At 53.1% G+C, this 19,458-nt stretch overlaps 1 protein-coding gene across 2 annotated transcripts in view; it reads right to left on the reverse strand.

Moving 5' to 3' along the window:
* Window positions 1-613: 613 nt before the first annotated feature.
* TESC (tescalcin) overlaps window positions 614-19,458 on the reverse strand; it is a 48,100-nt gene continuing 29,255 nt past the window's right edge. The window contains exons 3-8 of one of the 2 annotated variants that reach the window (XM_053589307.1): window positions 12,332-12,412; window positions 8,866-9,005; window positions 7,456-7,517; window positions 7,239-7,346; window positions 2,834-2,881; window positions 614-872 (exon numbers count right to left, since the gene is read on the reverse strand). In XM_053589307.1, the coding sequence (XP_053445282.1) occupies window positions 795-872; window positions 2,834-2,881; window positions 7,239-7,346; window positions 7,456-7,517; window positions 8,866-9,005; window positions 12,332-12,412 (517 nt within the window). In that variant the 3' untranslated portion in view covers window positions 614-794. The other variant, XM_053589308.1, reaches the window with a different exon arrangement.

Consider the following 19,458-nt stretch of genomic DNA (forward strand, 5'->3'; position numbering starts at 1 on the left):
GGGGCCACCTCTGACAAAAAGATGAACCACCTTTTTTTGACCCCCTCTATAGCTGATCCCCAAATCAGAAGGTGACAACTGAAGTTGTCAGGCTTACCTGGGGCAGGCTTCTTCTTGGCCTCCACTGCTGCTGCTCTCGCTGGGTCCACCAGAGTCCTGGGCACTGCCGCTGGTCCCTGCCTGCCAGAAAGAGCCAGGGGCAGCCCAAGCAGGCAGACAGACCCCTCCTCACAGTGGGTTCCTAGTCAGCCGGCCAGGCCTTAAATCTCTGCACCCACAGGACAGAGTACACCTGGGCAAAGACCCACGACAGGCACAGCTGAGGGCTCCAGACACTTCTTCCAATCTAACATGGTCATGACACCTCTGAAGTCCCCTACCCGCATCCTGGCTACCTCTGAAGCCTCAGAGCAGAAGCTCCTTACTTTACCATGCAGGACTGAGAAGGTGGGCAGCTTCCACATACTTACTTATCCAAAATAAAAGTAAGAAATCCTTCCTCCAAACCAGCCTTTATTACACAGCCATTGCCTGTTCCTCATATTCAGTCTCATGCCACCAAATGACCAGGACACTTTAATGGATGTGAGGAACCGAAAGAAGCCAGTTTCAGTAACAAACTTTTTTTTTATTAGAGATAAAAACAGCAAAGTCCCATGTACCATACCCTCAAGACATAAGTGTTGACTATTTACAGTAGCAAAAGGCTGTCCCCTCCAGACCTCAGTTGTTCCAGCCAATGTGGCAGCTGCCCCATGGCTAAGCGTAGTGTCTCCACAGAGGTGGTAGGTGGGTCAGTGGCAGAGGGCCATGGTTTCCATGTTTAGGAAGCGGACGTGCATCTTGGTCTCGATGTCTATCCCCTGCCAGATCTGGGAGGGACCAGAGTAGCCTCAGTGTGTAGCCCCACCACTGCCTTACACCTGACCAGGCCCAGGCCTCAGCCACCTGCCACCCACCCACCTACCCTCTTCAGCCACCAACTGAGATGCTCCGGGCAGGTGAACACCGTGGGGCTGTGTTTCAAGACTGTGAGCTAAGGCGAGGAAGAAAAACTTCCATCTGTCTTTTTGCTGATTAATTTGGCTCTGACATTTGGATTCTTTCTGAGATTGTCACAGCAAGTTATTATTAAGTACTGAATCCAAGCTTTTAGCTCCAAGTCATTTGAATCTCACCCACTACTTCAGGGGCTGTGATTGTCATGCAAATTACATAACCCCATTACACCCCCTTTTTGTCAGTACAATGCAGGGCCCCCACCCCCACCTGTGCTGCCCACGGTTACAGAATGTTGGGGGCTCAAAGGGTGCTGTGCAGTTGGGAGGCTTTGTTGTTAGGACATCATTAAAGAAAAGATCACCATAGTTTGGTCTTTATGACCTCCCAGGGATAAGGGGTTCTAGACAAACTCCTGCCCCAGAAAGGTGATTGCTACCCGAAGCTCACATCCACGGCCCTGACTGGTTATCCTAGTGGGCGTGCAGGCTACATAGCTATCTGCTCACACCACAGAGCCCCTCCCATGCCTGTGCCTGCCAGCTTCTTGGCACCTCAGGGCCCACAGGGGCCACAGATGGAGAGATTATGGGTTGCCAACAGGAACGGAGGGACACTGTGGGTGGGTGACGTCTCACTGCCTCCCCGCTTATGTGACAACACTCAAGCTGTCACTCAGTATCTCCAGGGACAGCCAAAAGGCTGGAAACAGGAGAGTCAGAACTCCATGGGCACCCAGGTGGCAGGAAGGCCTTGGCATACTCCCAGCCATGGTCACACAGCCCTAAGCCCCGCAAGTACTTCCTGGTCTCCTGCACCTGTACTGGGTGTCGTGGGCAAGCTGAGAGAACAGATCTGGCTCCAGTCAGGCAGTTCCAACCCTTCTTGGGTGGAACAGACACTCTCAGAGAAAGACACCTAAACACTGAGGTGGTTTCTGCCTAATGTAAGGTGGCCACATAGTCACCAAGGACGCTGGAAGGGACTAGAGAAGGGGAGGAATCGCCTGGTCACAGAAGACCCCTAGGGGTACAGGGATGACTGGCGGAGGCCAGCCTTCCAAGCAAGGAAGTCTGTTTCTGAGGGGGAAAAGAAATGTGTCCTATCTTCCAACATGGAGCCGTCATCCTCCCCTTGTCCCCTGGCCCCCACCACCTCCAGTCTTCGATGACTCCTTGTATGGTCTTGCTCAAGTGACACTTTCTGGGCCAAGCAGGCCCTAGCACCAGGCAGTGACCACAGACACAGGTGCGGACTCCAGCCTCTCCCCATCCCTTCGCCCTGCCCGGCCCGGGGTGGGGCATCTACATGGGCCATGGCAGCTCCTTTTCAGACTTCCCACTATGGTAGGGCCACACAGCCCCTCTCGTGCCGCAGCTGACCGTCAGCTAGTGACTGGATGGTGCAGTGGCGCAAACTCAAAGGAGCATGCCTGGCCTGGACCCCGGCCTGTCTGGGCACAGACCCACTGGGCTCCCTTGGTGCTGCTCCTGCCTGGGGCTGCCCCTGGAAAACGCTATTTATGCAGACATGGAAAGTTCCTGAATCTCTGCTCAAATTGTGCACAGATCCCAGGCAGGAGAGAAATGTATTTTTCTTTGTATTCCCTTTCACACAGCTTCAACTAATTTGACCATGTGTGAATAAGACCTTTTTCCATAAAGATAAAGAAAACCAGTTTAAACTCTTTTAAAGGCTATATCCAGGCGGACCCTTTGCCAATGAGGTGCTGATCACATAGGCAGCCTGTCTCTTGCTGCAGGAAATGGGCCACCTGTCCTTCTGTCCAGCAGGCTCCATGGGTGCCAAGGCTCCCCTCCCCCAAAACACCCACCTTCAGGAAGTCCTCGAAGGTGATGCCCTCGTACACCTGATCCGGCTCCTGCAGACAAGAGCACACACAGCAGAGAGTGAGCTGCAGCGTCCTCGCCCACCTGCCCCCAACACACACTTGGGACGCAAAGGGTTGGGGCTCTTGAGGTGGAGTCACAAGAGGGGATGTTTGGATAGTTCATCTTCAGCACAAGGCCAGTCAGCCTGAACCCTCATTCATTGGCTTGAGGGTTGGAGGGAGGCCAGGTACCAGCTCCCCAGGTACCTCTCGCCACCCCCATCCCCCAAGAAGAATGTGAGGTAGGGACAGAGGCATAGGGGTCCCCTGCCCTGAATAGCCCAGCCACCAAAGACACCTCCTGCCACCACCCCACCCGGTTCTGCATTAGTAAGAACTGTTCCAGGCTGAGCCGAGCTCATGGGCCACTGCAGAAAGGGCCAAGCAAGTAAAGGACCCTGCCTGGTCCATCCCTTAGGCCAATGAGTCACCGTGATAGCCTCTGGCCACCATGAGGCCACATCAGTTGTGCCCAGGAGCCACCCTGCCGTGTGTGTGTGTGTGTGTGTGTGTGTGTGTCTCTCCATCTATGTCCTTCCTGCCCTGGGGACATGGGGGATCACGTGCAGGGGGCCTGCCTTTTTCACTGACAACTCTCAGGATCCTACAAACACCTCACCCCACAGCACCATCGGTGACAGAGAAAGCCCAGTTGGCAACCCAGGTGTCCATCCATAGGAAACTGCACAAACTTGGCCGACCACACCACTGACCACCACACAGCCATTAAGAAGGGGCTGATCGTGAATGATGCCCCATGATCATATCAATGTACACAGCTATGATTTAATTAAAAAAAAAAAAAGAAGGGGCTGATCTATACATGCTGATACAGAAAAGGCTCGGAGACATGTACACGGGGGTAAATGAAACCAAAAAATATAAGAGGGAGCAGAAAGATGTCTGCTGATCACTGCTGACCAGACCCTGCCATCTTTCTGCCTGTGGCCGCCGTGGGGGGTTTACAGTGAAGAGAAAAAGCCACATCAGTTTAATTCCATTTTGTGTAAATTAAACATTTAAAAAATTTAAAAAAATTAAAAATTGGAGGTTGCTGTGAGCTGTATGATGCCATGGCACTCTACCAAGGGCCATAAACTGAAACTCTGTCTCTACAAAAAAAAAAAAAAAAATTTAAAAATTAAAAAAACCCAAAGCAGGCTCAGCACCTGTAGCTCAGCGGTTAGGGTGCCAGCTACATACACTAAGGCTGGTGGGTTCCAACCCAGCCCAGACTTGCCAAATAACAATGACAACTACAACAAAAAAACAGTCGGGCATTGTGGCAGGCACCTATAGTCCCAGCTACTCAGGAAGCGGAGGCAAGAGAAGCACTTAAGCCCAAGAGTTTGAGGTTGCTGTGAGCTATGATGCCACAGCACTCTACCCAGGGCGACATAGTGAGACTGTGTCTCAAAAAAATAAAGTGAAAAAACATACATGTAGATTGGCATGTGTAGGGAAAAACCTCACCTTGGTGGTTCCCTTTAGCGAGGTGGACCAGGACCAGAGGGGAGGGCGGCAGGTGAGCTCTCTGTGCCCAGGTTTCTATGGGACATGAGTTTAAAGACACAAGACACAACAGTAGGAACTCTCCATGAGCCAGGAGTGACCCAAGTGCTTTCCAAAAGCTGGTTGCTGGTAACTTTTTTTTTTTTTTCTTGAGACAGGGTCTAATTCTGTTACCTGGGTAGAGTGCTGTGGTGTCATCACAGCTCACAGCAACCTCAAACTCCTGAGCTTAAGTGATCCTCTTGGCTCAGCCTCCAGAGAAGCTGAGACTACAGGTGCCTGCCATGATGCCTGGCTAATTTTTCTATTTTTAGTGGACACTGGGTCTCATTATGTTGCTCAGGCTGGTCACAGTTCGCATTAATCCTGACTGATGCCAATTTCACTTCAAGCCTGAGGCGGGCTCTGTCCTTACTCCCATTTTACAGATGAGGCCACTGGGGGAGCTGGAGGAGAGGCTGCTGGCCCCGCAGGGAGGATGGAGGATGGAGCTGGCTCCAAGTCCGTAAAGACTTTCTGGTGGCAAAACTTTGTGTCCTTTTTTTGTACTTTTTTTTGGGGGGGGGCGGCGGGACAGACCTTCAAGCTGTCACCCTGGGTAGAGTGCTGTGGCATCACAGCTCACAGCAACCTTGAACTCCTGGGCTCAAGCGATTCTCCTGCTTCTGCCTCCCAAGTAGCTGGGACTGCAGATGCCCACCACAATGCCCAGTTAATTTTTGGTTGCAGCCATCACTGTTGTTTGGTGGGCCCAGGCTAGACTAGAACCCACCAGCTCAGGTGTATGTGGCTGGCGCCTTAGCCGCTCGAGCCACAGTTGCCAAGCCACTCATTTTGTACTTTTCAAAAGAATTCTATTAAAGCCACCAGCTCTCATTTGGCCCAGGCCAGCACTGTCCCTAAGGGCTCTTCTCTGTCTTCCCACTGGTGGGCACAGAGAGAACTGGCTGCCCTCTCCCTGCTGGGCCAGTTGAGGCCCCCAGGCTGGGGAAGCTAATTAGAGGGTCTTGTGGGGGAGGGCAGAGGGCTGGGGCAGGGGAGGCCTCCAGGGCTGAAACCCCAGCAGAGCAGCCCTACCTTCCAGCCCCACCTTCCAGCCCCCAGGGCATGGCCTCCGGAGAAAGCCCTCTGAGGAAAGAAGGCTGCCCCAGTCCATCACTGCCTTTGGGAGTCCATTAAAGCGGGGGCAATGGATCTTTAGTCTTTGACAGAGGACCTGATGTGGCTGCTCCTCGCTGGAGCTCAGGCTGGGCTGATCTGGTTGACATTTACACCAGGAAATACAGAACAAAGAGAAAAAGGCAGGTGAGCAGTGAGCACTCTGCATGGCTCTGGGCCCTGTGGGGGGCAGGACACACAACCCAGGGAGCCAGGCCTTACCCTGAGATGCCTCTGCTCTGGAGGCTGCTGGGATTTTATGCAAATCAGCAGCACCAGCTGCCAACAATTTTACTACAACAAATTAAGAAAATCGTCACTAATTGAAAGTGGAGTGGGACAGGGAGGAATTTGAAGAAGGGGAGTATAATTAAATCAAATAGGAATCTGGCCCAACAACCAGGCGGGGTATCCCTGCTCTCCCCAATGAGGTCACATGCCCTTTCCTGTGGTAGTTAATTTGCTGAGAGATGGTTTCACCTAAGCCAGAAGCCTCCTCCTGGGCCTAAGCAGCAGACAGATAAAATACAAGCCAATCAAATGACCACAAACTCCACCCCCAGAGGCAGGCCTGGCCTCGTGTCCCCCAATGACAGGCTTAGGGCACAGACAGCAGGATTCAGCATGAAAACACCCTTCCACCCTGGCTGTGGTGAGCACAAAGCTACAAAGGTGTCTAGAGATGCAGCCACTTTAAATACACAGGTGTGGCAAGATTGAGCACGTCAGAGGGGGCAACCTCCTCCCTCAGGGAACAAAGCTGAAGTCGAGATGGTCATCTGCTCACAGGGGCGGTCCCCGGGGCATAGAGCTGCTGGGTCAGGGGATAGTGGGGCTGTACTTGGCCTTACAAGAGAGGAGTCCACCAGCACAAGAAAGATCATGAGGTCCAGAAAATTCTTTTTGTTTTTTTTTAAGACAGTGTTATGCTGTCACCCTAGGAAGAGTGCCATGGTATAGTTCACAGCAACCTCAAACTCTTAGGCTTGAGCAATCCTCTTGCCTCAGTCTCCCAAGTAGCTGGGACAACAGGCACCTATCACAATTACTGGATAGTTTTTGTTTTCAGTAGAGACAGGGTCTTGCTCTTTTCTCAGGCTGGTCTCCAACTCCTGACCTCAGGCAATCTACCCTCCTCGGCCTCCCAGATTGCTAGGATTACAAGGGTGAGCCACTGCACCCAGCCAGAAAATTCTTTATGCTCTCTGTGTCTCCGTTTCTCCACCTGTAAAAATGAGGCTAAAAATCTAAGAAATGATATACAAGAGAAGATCAAGTCCCTCTCTTCTGTTTCATTTACACACAGGTTCCCACCTCAGTGCCTTGACCGGACCTCAAACCAGGGCCGGGAGCAGGTGTTCTCCTCAGCCCAGAGATCACTCCCAGGGCCCTGCTCACTCTGGCCCCAGGGCCAGACACTGCCTCTGACTCACTTGGGGAGAAATAAGCTAATTAAATGGAGGCTGCGTCTTTTGCTGACCAGGCCAGGCCCAGTGCTGTGTGCTGCTCTCAGGCAACGGGGCCTACAGCCTCCTGGGGCACAGGAAAAGCCAAGAGAGGTTTCTGAGCTCCACAGGCCCTGCCAGTGAGAGCAGCGAGCAGTACACACCTGGCCACTGCCCGCTGAGGCCTTCCAGAAACAGAGCTAGCAGGAGGGCTGCATGCTGGGGTCACTCACCATCTGCCCCACGCACACGCTGGCCGCCTCCATCATGGCCCCGTCGGCGATGGAGCGGGCAGACTCTTTCTCGATGTGGGGGTTTCCAGAGAGCAGCTCCTCAACTACCTGGCGAGCAGGGCAGAGACAAACGGTGACCTTAGGCCTCCATCAAGGTGGCAATGCTCGGTGTGGGAGGCGCCAGGACCCCAAGGCGGGGCAGAGGAGCATACTTTACATTTCTATATTCTTCCAGGGTGATGCGGCCGTCGCTGTCCGAGTCATACATGTGGAACAGAACTGGGGCGGCAGGGGAGAGAGGGGGACTCTGTCAGGGCCCTGCTCCCACACTCTGACATCTACCCCAAACCAAGTGAGAGACACCAGTGACCAAACCTCAGTACCAAAAGCCAAGGGGTCTGGGGCACAGCTGGGGCACACTGACCACCTTCCTACAAGGTGACCCTGGAAAAGAGATCTGATTCGAGTCTCAATTTCCCCATTTGTGAAATGGGAGTAACAACTGTGTTTACTTCCTGGTCTTGTGAGGGCTGGGAGCGAGAGCAGGTGGAGTTAGGGCCCAGCAGCGGACTGGAGGCCGGAAGCGTGGATCGTTAGCAGCAAACCTAACGGTGCTATTTCAAATGTCGTTCCAGACAGACCCAGAGGTGTCACTATCTCAGTCCAGCATGAGCGGCTCCTTGGCACTGACTGACATTCTGCTGGCATCTGGTGGCCAGGAGCCGGAGGGGGGGTGACCTCGGGAGCTGGAGCTCTCCCAAGCCCTCTACCTTGGCATTTGTTGAGCACTGACCTGACTCCTGGGCGTGCAGGGCACCCCACCATCATCTCTCCCTCTCATCCTCACATCACCCTGGGAGACCAGGCCTGCTGGGCCCCCCTCCCCAGATGGGCTGTTGAAGGAGTTAAGGTATTTTTGCCCATGGTGGCCCCACAAAGGGCCAGGAAAGCAAGGCCTTGGAACTGTGTGTGGCCATAGCCCTCAGCAGAGGAGAAGCTGCATCCAGAGCGCCACGGCGGGGTCCCTGGCGGCCAGTGCGAGCAGTTCCCATAGCCCCTTGCTTGCATGTCAGAGTCGGGCATCTCGTCTACATTCTGATGGGAAAGCCAAGCCTTCCCTGGGTGGGGAAGAGAGGGGCATCAGAGTCACGGGGAAGTCCCCAGACAAAGAAGAGATGCCACTTGGGCCACCACTAGGGATCCTGTGCCATCGGCCAGCTAAGACCACAGCTAAATCCACCCTGGAGCCAGGACACGGTGGAGGCTACTCCCACGGACAGGACCCCAGCTCAGCCTTGGATGAACCCTGTGTGCCAAGAGCTCAGTCTGTGTCACCTTATTGAGTCCTCAGAACCACTCATAACTGGCACACCAGGTCACACAGTGGGAGGGACCTAGGTCTGTCTGAACCACGGGCCTTGCTCTTCCACATCCACCCGCCGGCCCCTTCTAGTCCCAGGAAACCATACACTGCTCAGGCATGTGGATGATGAGATATACCCATGCCGGTCTTGCTGGGACTCGGGCTGGCGTCCCCAACACCCACTGCCACCTTTCCCTCCCCCTGCCCCCACAGCTGCATCTTGAGGCTTTGGGGAACTGTGTCTGGGGTCTCAGGGACACGTACATCTCAGCTTCTCCTTCCGGGACAGCTCTACCTGCTCCTCCCCCATGGTGGGGTCGATGGGCCGGAAGTAGGACATGATGGTCAGGAAGTCCTCAAAGTTGATCTCATCGGCCAGGCCACTGGGACCCTTGCGCAGGTTCCTACAGGAGCAACGAGGAGGGTGTTAGAAATAAATTCTCAAGGCTGTGGCTCAAGCAGCTAAGGCGCCAGCCACATACACCTGAGCTGGCGGGTTCCAATCCAGCCTGGGCCCACCAAACAATGATGGCTGCAACCAAAAAATAGCCGGTCATTGTGGCGGGCACCTGTAGTCCCAGCTACTTAGGAGGCAGAGGCAGGAGAATCGCCTGAGCCCAGGAGTTGGAGGTTGCTGTGAGCTGTGATTCCACGGCACTCTACCCAGGGCGACAGCTGGAGGCTCGTCTCAAAAAATAAAATAAAATAAATAAATTCTCACAATTATCTTTTTTTTTTTTTTGGTTTTTGGCCAGGGCTGGGTTTGAACTCGTCACCTCTGGCATATGGGACCGGCGCCCTACTCCTTGAGCCACAGGTGCCGCCCGAAATAAATAAATTCTCAACTGCAGCCTGTCCTCTTGCCTCCAGCAGCTCACAAGAAGTCAGCCCTCCTGGGCACTTGCTTCACCCACAGTGGCTGCTGTCACCCCGAGAACCTGCTCTGTGGGGGGCACTGGAAGCCCCAGAGCTTTAAGCCTAGCCCCTGCTCTGCTCTCACAGAGCTCGCCAACAAAGGGCTCCTTCCCAAAGCCTTAGGAGGAGACAGACAATTGCAGACCTGTCAATTCAGACTGGAAGAGAGAGATGCGTGGGTGTCAGGCTTTGTTACAGGAAAAATGACATGCTGTAAAATGCAGTCTTATGTTTGGACAAGCATATGTCCCTATTTAATCCCCTTCCTCCACTCCAGAAGTTCCCTCGTGCCCATGTTCAGCTGAACCACACTCTCTCCCATGCCAGTTCAGTGTCCTGGGGGAGACAAGTTTGTTGGTTTTGTTACCACAGCCATTTTATACCCTGCCTCAGTTTCTCTAGGACTACTGGGACACGTCAGCCCTCCTCCAGCCCTGCTCCCCAGAAGGCTGGGTCCCTTGCGTCAGGGCCAACATCATGACTGGCCAGCAGAGCTGCACCCAAGCCTTCTGGAAGCCAGGCTCGCACACATGCATGAACACCCAGCACCCACACATGCACCAGGCCCTGGACACCCCGTACTATCTCCCTGTCAATGCTTCTGACCCTGGGTCCTATCAGCCTGTCCAGCCCACATTAGGGGCTTCACCTCCTGCCTGGGCACCTTCCCCAGGCATTCATTCAGCCCCTGTGTGCTGCCCACCTCCAAGTGCCACAGGCAGACCCAGGATTTAAAAGGAGGAACATGAGGCAGTGAAGTCCATGTTGACCTGCTAGGAAGAGTCCTGTAGCACAATGTTTCCCACCCCCACCCTCAGACCCAACCCTTCCTCCTGATCTCCCACGTGGCCCAAAGCTTCCCCCTGCTCCACTTGGAAGCCCTGGACCAAGCCTAGAGGACCACGATACACCCCTTCTGGGCCTCGGTCCCCTATTCCCACCCCTGCAACCCACAAGCGGCCAGAATGACCTCTGTAAAGTGCAAACCTTGTTCCAACACTCTCACCTTAAAATCCATCGGGGCCACCCACCTCTGGTCCTAGAATGAAGCTGAGATCCCGCTTGCTAGTCTCCAGCCACTGTCCAAGCGGCCTGCCCTCCCCATACCACCACTCCCTGCTCCCGCCAGGCCTCCGCTTGCCGCTTATGCTCCCTGAGCCCTCTGCCACAGGCCTCAGCACGTGCAGCTCTGATTTCCTGGTGCTGCCTCTCCCTGCTTTGTCTGGTAACCCTCTTGGTCTCTCTCGGGGCTTACACCCACAGGCCCTGCATCTTCTGGGACAGCCTGAGCACCCTGTACCCCATGAGCAGCACCCACAGTCCTAGGTGAGGCTCAGGGCCCCACAACCCCAGCAGAACCAGGGCTGAGCGCTTCAGGCCTACGCAACTCAAAACCCATCTGGGAAACCCCGCGTCTTGTCAGCACGTGGTTCCTGCTCCCTTCCTTCCTTCTTTCTGCCTGTCCTCCCTGTTCTGAGCGATCTCTGTAGACACAGGGCTGTCAAACACACAGGCTGACAGGCCTTGGTGTGTCTGCCCACGGCTCCAGCAGCCTGGCAAGGGAACACCCACCCCTACTCCCTGGTCCACAAGCGTCCATCCTGGTCAGCTGAGTCTCTGGACTTAAAATAACCCAGGACATCTGGGGGCATGAGCTCCTGTCTGTGCCTCAGTTCCAGGATGCTAGCCAGGGGTGCCACCTCTTTGTAAACCATGGTGATGAGTGAAACATCTACCTGGCACTTACCACACATCCCCTTAATGACCTCCCAGGAGCTGGTGAGGCTGGGGTTATCTTCATTTCATAGATGAGAAAACTGGGATGTCCTTCAAGATGGCCCCCAATAATCCCTGCCTTCTGGGGGAGCACGCTCTTCTGTTACCCCCTCTTCAAGAGTGGAGTGACCTAGTGACTCACTTTTTTTTTTTTTTTTTTAATTGGAGGCAGGGTCTTGCCCTGTTACCTAGACTAGAATGCAGTGGTGTCATCACAGCTCACAGCATCCTCCTGGGCTCAAGTGACCCTCCTGTCTCAGCCTCCTGAGTAGCTGACATGAAAGGTGAGTGCCACCACCTTTTTTTCTGTTTTTGTACAGAAAACAGCTCACACTTGCTCACGCTGGTCTCCACCTGCTGACCTCAAAGGATCCTGCCTGGGCCTCCTCCCAGAGTGCTAGGATTACAGGGGTGAGCCAGTGATCCAGCCTTAGTGACTGACTTCTAATGAAGAGACACAGCAAAAGGGACAAGGTATCACTTCCAAGATTCAGCTACAAAAAGATAGTAGCTTTCACCTTGGCTCTTTCTCCCTGCAGGTTTTGTTTGAACATCTCACTCTGGAGGATGCCAGCTGCCACGCTATGTGCAACTCTATGGAGAGTCCCAAAGATGCCACAGCCACAGCCACAAGAGTAAACTTAGGAGTGCAGCCTCCCCTGGTCGAGCCTGAGGTGAGACTTCAGCCCCAGCTGACACCTTGGCTGAAGTTTGCCAGAGACCCTGAGCCTGAGACCCCCACCCCAGCTAATTTACACCTGGATCCCTAACTCACAGAAGTGGTCGGATAATAAATGTTTATCATTTTAAACCACTAAGTTTTGGGGTAATTTGCCGAATAGCCAAGATAACTACCTTGGCCTAGAGGGCTCAAGTGAGCTGCCCAAAGTCACCCAGCTATGAATCTAGAATTGTCTGGCCCCAAACCCCATATGCCCTACCCAGCACAGCCCTCTCTGAGCCTGTGAATACTGGGAGAAGTTATGCGGGGCAGGACAAAGGCACCTGCCATCCAGCTGGTTCAGGAAAAAGAACCCACCTGTTGTCAAAGAAGGCACGAACAATTTTGGATCGGATTGGGTTGAGTTCCAGGTCAGGAACATTGTTGAAGTTTTCCTTGCTGGTTTCCAAGAAGGAGAAACACCGGAGTAAGAATGAGAAAAGAATCAGATGTCAGTGGCATTTTTTTATCATGTATCAAGTTGTATTTTTGATCCTTAACAGGACTAAGAGAATCCAGAACTGGAAAATGCCTTGTTGGGCTGTCCCTTGCCCTAACCTTCAGACTAGGTGAAAGCAGGGAGAATCTGGAGGTGCAAGATACTTTGGAGAATCCAAGATGTGTACTGGACATTCACCTTCAGAAAAATGTTGAAACATGGGATGTGTACCCCATTCTGGGTCAGAGCCTACCTGAGGCCCCCGGCTCAGAGCCCAGCTGTAGAAACTCTGCTTTGGCTGCTCCGATGCTGCCTTAGGGTACTGGGAAACAGTCTGGCAGATCCTCGAAAGGCTAAATGTCAAGTTAATACATGACCTAGCAATTCCGCTCATACAAAATCCCACACGTAGGTTTCATAGTGGTATTATTCATATTAGTCATAATGTAGAAAACAATTCAAATGTCTGTCAACCAACTACTAGACAAAGAAAATGTGGTATGTCCATACAAGGGAACATCTTTAGTCACAGAATGAAATCCTGATGGATGCTGCAACACACACAAACCTTGACAATCCTAGGCTGAATGAAAGAAGTCAGACACAAAAGGTCACATGTTATAAGATTTCATTTATACGAAAAAGGTAAATTCTCACGGATGGAAAGTAGAGGGGTGGCTGTTAGAGGCTGGGCAGGGTGGGGTGGGGGGAGGTGGGTAGTCCTGGCTGAGGGTATGGGTTTCTTTTGGGGGTGATGAAAATGTCCTAGAATTGGCTGGGCGCCCGTATCTCAGTGGTTAGGGCACCAGCCACATGCTCCGGAGCTGGTGGGTTCAAACCTGGCCCAGGCCTGCTAAACAAAAAGAATAGTCAGGCTTTGTAGCAGGCGCCTGTAGTCCCAGCTACTAGGGAGGCTGAGGCAAGAGAATAGCCTAAGCCCAGGAGTTGGAGTTGGAGTTTGCACGAGCTATGACGCCACAGCACTCTAACAAGGGTGACAAAGTAAGACTCTGTCTCAAAAAAAAAAAAAAAAAAAAAGAAAATGTCCTAGAATTATCATGGTGCTAGATGTACAACTCTGTAAAATATACTAAATGGCACTAAATTATACATTGTAATGTGTCTGCTTGCCGTATGGTATGTAAATTTCAGTAAAGCTGTTAAACAAAGAAAAAAATGCTTCTTTGTTTTCTGGCTTGGGGCAGGGAAGGGTGAATTTCAGACAAGGACACCCTGCAGCTGGCACAGGAGTTGCCTGGTCCCCAGGCCGTGGCTGAGCAGGCAGGGAAGTTGCCGTCCTTCACCCACCTGCCCTTCCCCCTGCCCTGCCCCAGAAGGCCAGCCTGCGTTCTCAGAATCTGCTCATGTTTTCCTTCTGCTCCATGGACCTCTATGGCCAGTAGCCTGGGAAAGGTCCTAGGACATAGGCTGGTAATCCTGGGGAACAAGGAGGCACAGCCATGGAGAGAAGGCGTGAGGACGTCAGTTACCAGGAATGAGACTGTCCAGGGTAGAACACTCAGAACCAGACCAGACCAGCCCTAGGAGGGGAGGGACAGCCACGTGAATAGAAGACTCAACACCGTTTAAGTTGGAAGGTTCCATAAACACCCTGCTGACCTCTGTCCTGTCCCCACCTTACAGATGAGCAGGCTGAGGCCCAACAGGTGTAAGTAGGACCTACCAGGCCCTGGCCCTGGAGCCTTCAGTGTTCGCCCTGTTCTCCTGGGTTCCTGTGGGAGGCCTCCTGCCCCTCCCACCCAGGGGCCCAGCAAGCCAATGCTTTAGATCAGAGGTCCTCAAACTGTGGCCCACGGGCCACATGAGGCGGTGTGATTGTTATTTGTTCCCGTTTTGGTTTTTTACTTCCAGATAAGATATCTGCAGTGTGCAGAGGAATTTGTTCATAGTTTATTTTTATTTATTTATATTTTTTGTAGAGACAGAGTCTCACTTTACTGCCTTCAGTAGAGTGCCATGATGTCACAGGACTCACAGCAACCTCCAGCTCTTGGGCTTCAGTGATTCTCCCATCTCAGCCTCCCGAGCAGCTGGGACTACAGGCGCCGGCCACAACGCCCAGCTATTTTTTGGTTGCAGTTCAGCCGGGTCTGGGTTTGAACCCGCCACCCTCGGTATATGGGGTCGGTGCCCTACTCACTGAGCCACAGGTGCCACCAAAATGCTACTGGTGTTTTTTGTTTGTTTGTTTGTTTTTGTTTGTTTCTGCAGTGTTTGACCGGGTTTTGGGTTCGAACCCGCCACTCTGGCATATGGGGCTGGCGCCCTACTCCTTTGAACCACAGGGGCTGCCCCTTGTTTTTGTTTTTTGTAGAGACAGAGTCTCACTGTACCGCCCTCGGGTAGAGTGCCGTGGCGTCACACGGCTCACAGCAACCTCTAACTCTTGGGCTTACGCGATTCTCTTGCCTCAGCCTCCCAAGCAGCTGGGACTACAGGCGCCCGCCACAACGCCCGGCTATTTTTTTGTTGCAGTTTGGCTGGGGCTGGGTTTGAACCCTCCACCCTCAGCATATGGGGCCAGCGCCCTACTCACTAAGCCACAGGCGCCGCCCCCCTTGTTTTTTTTTTTAAACTATAGTCCGGCCCTCCAGCGGTCTGAGGGACAGTGAATTGGCCCCCTGTTTAAAAAGTTTGTGGATCCCTGCTTAGATTCACAAGAGCGCAGCTACTCGGGACAGTTGGCCTGGAGTGGTGGGGTGTTTTGGGTTGTAAAAAAAAAGATAATACATTTTTGACCACACAAAGGAACAAAGTTCTGATCTGTGCCATGATACAGATAAATCTTGAAAATACACTGAGGCTGGGTGTGGTGGCTCATGCCTGTAATCCTAGCACTCTGAGAGGCTGAGGCGGGTGGATGCCTGAGCTCAGAAGTACAGACCAGCCTGAGCAACAATGAGACCCCATCTCTGCTAAAAATAAGAAACGGAGGCAAGAGGATCGCTTAGCGCCCGAGTCTGAGGTTGCTGTGAGACATGATACCATAGCACTCTACCAAGGACGACAAATGGCGACTCTGTCTCAAAGAAAAAAAGAGTACTGAGTGAAAAAAGCTGCCACACAAGGCCACATAGTGCACGATGCCACGCAAATGAAATATCCAGAAAGGGCAAATCCATAGAAAGAGAATGGTCTCATGGCTCCCAGGGTCTGGGGACACCAGTGACAGCTAGTGGGCATGGGCTTTCTTTTGAGGTGTTCTAAATTGGACCACACGCTTTAAATGGGTGAATTGGATACTATGTGAATCACATTTCCAAAAAGCTGTTAAAAATTTCTAATAAGTCTGTTAAGAAAAAACCAAAACCAGAAAAAGACTGCTGCACTATGACTCTATTTACCCAAAGAGCAAGAAGTGCCCACAGGAACCTATGTGGCTGAAAGTCAGGGGACAAGTTAACCACGCTTGGGGGCAGGGAGGGATGACCAGGAAGAAAGTCCCTCCTTCTGTGACATGCACGGTTCTCTGCATGCACCACACCCATGCTGTACAAGGTTGACCCTGTCTTCACCTTTCTCCTCATTAGCAAGCATGGGAGGGCACAGAGCAGAGACATCAGAGCCTCGAACCAGGCAAGGTTACCGGGGAGACGATCCAATTCTATGGAATCACCATCGGATGACAGTAACAGTACGAATGACGTGGCTTATGCAATCTTGTTTCCCTGGGGACACCCAATGAGGGCCCCTCTTGTCCCTGACACGGCAGGCTCGGTAGAGAGGGGTTCGGTGACCTGCCCAGCCTTACCCAGCAGGGGTAAAGGGGAGCCAGACACCCGGGCAGAGTGCAGCCACACTCTTGTGCCTGACACCCCACTGCCCTGCTCACCTCAGCCAAACGGGATCTGTCTTCCAAAGCCCAGATCCCTGGCTAAAAACAGGGTGGCACGGAATTTGAGAAGGAATTCCGGGGAGCATGGAAAAGTAGCCGCTGCTGCTGTGCAGGAGCCTCCAAGCCCCCTCTGGTTTACAGTGGCCAAGGGGACGGTCTTGTTTACTGCTAACTCCTCCTCCGCCTCAGTTTCCTCACCTGTGAGGGGGGACAGCCTCCGCACTCAGACTTGGGTTCTGCCCTGCTTTGCCACCTGAGACAAGTGACTTTGCCCCTCTGAGCCGCAGTCTGCTCACAGAATTGTTGTACTGTTTAGAGATAAAGAGAAGGTGGCTGAGGACAGAGCTTCACTCCCTGAGCCCGTGCTGGGTACCATTCCCTGGGCCAAAGTGTATAGACCCTGTGGCCTGAGCTGACCCAAAAGGAGAGCAGACAACAACGTCCCAGGAGAGACAGAGGAGGAATCCACCTCGAGAAGCCTGACCTGTGCAACTGGACAACAATTAATCCAATATGAGAGGCCTGTCCTCCCACCACCAGCAGCAAGGCAGGTGCCCAACACACTGGGAACCCAGTGCCCCAGGTGCCGGCCCCATCGCTCCCAGCAGGAGTGTGCAGATGTCTTGGGAGCCCAGCTGCCTCTGCCCTGTCTCCCTAGGTACCTCCTGGACCTGCACTCAAACCTCCCCTCCCCCTCTCCATGGGCACTTGACTCTTAGAGCCTCAGTTTCCTCATCTGTGATAGGGGCACAGAACTGACATGTCCCATCAGAGGATGTGTGGCCATCTCACGCCCAGCACATCTCAGAGCCTCAGATTCCCCATCTGCAAAATGGGGAACATGGGAATGATGGGGTTAGCAAGACAATTGATAAAAATCTACATAAGGTACCTGGCATATGGCCAGACACACAGAGAGGTTGGAATTTAATACGATGGCAATAGAAGCAGCAGCAGTATTAGCAGTGGTAGTAACAGCAGTGAGCTTTCTCTAGGACGTATATTCCCAAGAGGCCATTGTTATTAAGGACCCACAACCACCCACAAGGTAGGAAACTGAGGTGGAGAGGCAAAGCTGCTCTCACTGCTAAGAATGACCCTGACTCGGCCGGGCATGGTGGCTCACACCTGTAGTCCCAGTGCTATGGGAGGCCAAGGTGGGTGGATTGCCTGAGCTCAGAGGTTCGAGACCAGTATGAACAGCAGTGAGCCAGAGTAAGACCCGTCTCTACTAACATCAAAAACATCGCCAGAGGAAGAAGAAAATGAACAACAGAAAAGAGTACTTCAAATGAAGAAGAATGAACAAGGAAGCTGAAATTAAAAAAAAAAAAGAATGACCCTGACTTGGGGTAGTGTGGAAGCCCCCAGACTGGAGCAGCTGCTCGTGAGCATTAGGTCTGGTTGTGTGGTCCTCAGGGACACTCCCTGAAGCCTGCTGACCTCCCTTTCCACCAGCGTGGGAAACACGGAACTCTGAGCTGTGAGTGTAGGCAGGGGCTCGGGCGGGGGTAGGAGGGAGAGGCAGCCTTGGGGGCCAGCAGTAAGCAGGGAGTGGGACGTCTACCCTGAGAATCTGGGGACCTGCTGCGGTCTAGGCTTGGGGTTCAGTAAGCCTGCAGTGGTTGGGGAAGCCCACACTCAACACCCCCAAATAGAACTCTGAAGTGGAGCTGGGCCTCAAAAGCTGTCGGAAACCAACCCATATCACAAGGGCTGAGGAAGATCCCAGCCTGGCCTTCCGCTGTGGTGGTTCTTTTTTTAGTCTTGTCCCTCCCTATGAGCCGGACACTTGCTCTGCCCTCTTCCTGGGTCCCAGATGGGGTTCTGGGCTGGGGGCTGGGTGGACACAGATGCTCAGGCTGGTGTGCAGTGGTGTCATTGTAGCTCACTGCAGCCTCAGACTCCTGGGCTCAAGCCGTCCTCCTACCTCAGCCTCCTGAGTAGCTGGGACTACCGGGGCACCACCACCACACCCAGCTGATTTTTCTGGGTTATTTTTGTAGAGATGAGTCTCACTTTTTCTTTTGAGATCAAGTTTCATTCTGTCACCCTAGATAGAATGCCGTGAGTCTCTTGCTCGGGCTGGTGGTTCTACCTTGTTTTTAAAGTAAAAATGTACAAGTTGAAGGAAGGAAGTGGTGAGACTGAGGAAGTGGTTGGAACCAGCAAGGGGGGTGACAGAGCTGGAGTCTAGGCTCTTCCAATGCTGTGTGATAGTGGCTCAGTCACTCTGCCTCTCTGGGCCTCACGTTCTGGGACCATCATTGCTGCCACTCATGGGTATGTGGGGTGATTAAATGTCACCGTGCTTAGCACAATCTGGCACTATGACAGCCCCAGGAGGAGCAGAAAGTCTATTCCTCTGGAACCCTCATGGGCAACCCCCTCACCCTGGTGGTCACTGGGGCACCTCTGCTGGGCCATTTGCCACTGGGAGGTAGCTCTGGCCCCATAGCAGTGACCTGCCCCAGCCCTAGGGGAAGCAGAGCCTATTCCCACAGCTGCAGCTCACACTGAGCCACCTGTGTCCAGGCTGGTCCAACCAGCCCCATGGGCACCTGAGGGCAGGAAGGCAAATAAGCCTGAAATTGGCCTTAATGGAGCATTAAACCAGGATGAAATGCCTCTTGGCCTGTGCAGGTTCTGAGCTCAAGGCCTGTGCTCTGCTTGTTGAAAAGGGAGGTTGGAGTGTAACCTGGCTTATTGTACCCTCAATGAATCCCCAACAGTAAAAAAAAAAAAGAAAAGGGAGGTTGGGCTCGGTGCCCGTGGCTCAGTTGTTAGGGCACCAGCCACGTACATTGAACCCGGCCCAGGCCTGCTAAACAATGACAACTGCAACAACAGCAACAAAAAAATAGCCGGGCATTGTGGTGGGCGCCCGTAGTCCCAGCTACTTGGGAGGCTGAGGCAAGAGAATCCCTCAAGCCCAAGAGTTGGAGGTTGCTGTGAGCTGTGACACTACAGCACTCTACTGAGGGTGACATAGTGAGACTCTGTCTCAAAAAACAAATAAGAAAGAAAGAAAGAAAAAAGAAAAGGGAGGTTGATCTGCCCCCAACTCGCCCTCTGTCCTCTCCCCACTCAGGCACCAGGCTGACAGCACTGAGAGCCCCTCACAGCCTCTGTTTCACTGTTTCCTCTGCC

This window comes from Nycticebus coucang, chromosome 4 (assembly GCF_027406575.1).
Source record: "Nycticebus coucang isolate mNycCou1 chromosome 4, mNycCou1.pri, whole genome shotgun sequence".
Classification (NCBI taxonomy): Eukaryota; Metazoa; Chordata; class Mammalia; order Primates; family Lorisidae; genus Nycticebus; species Nycticebus coucang.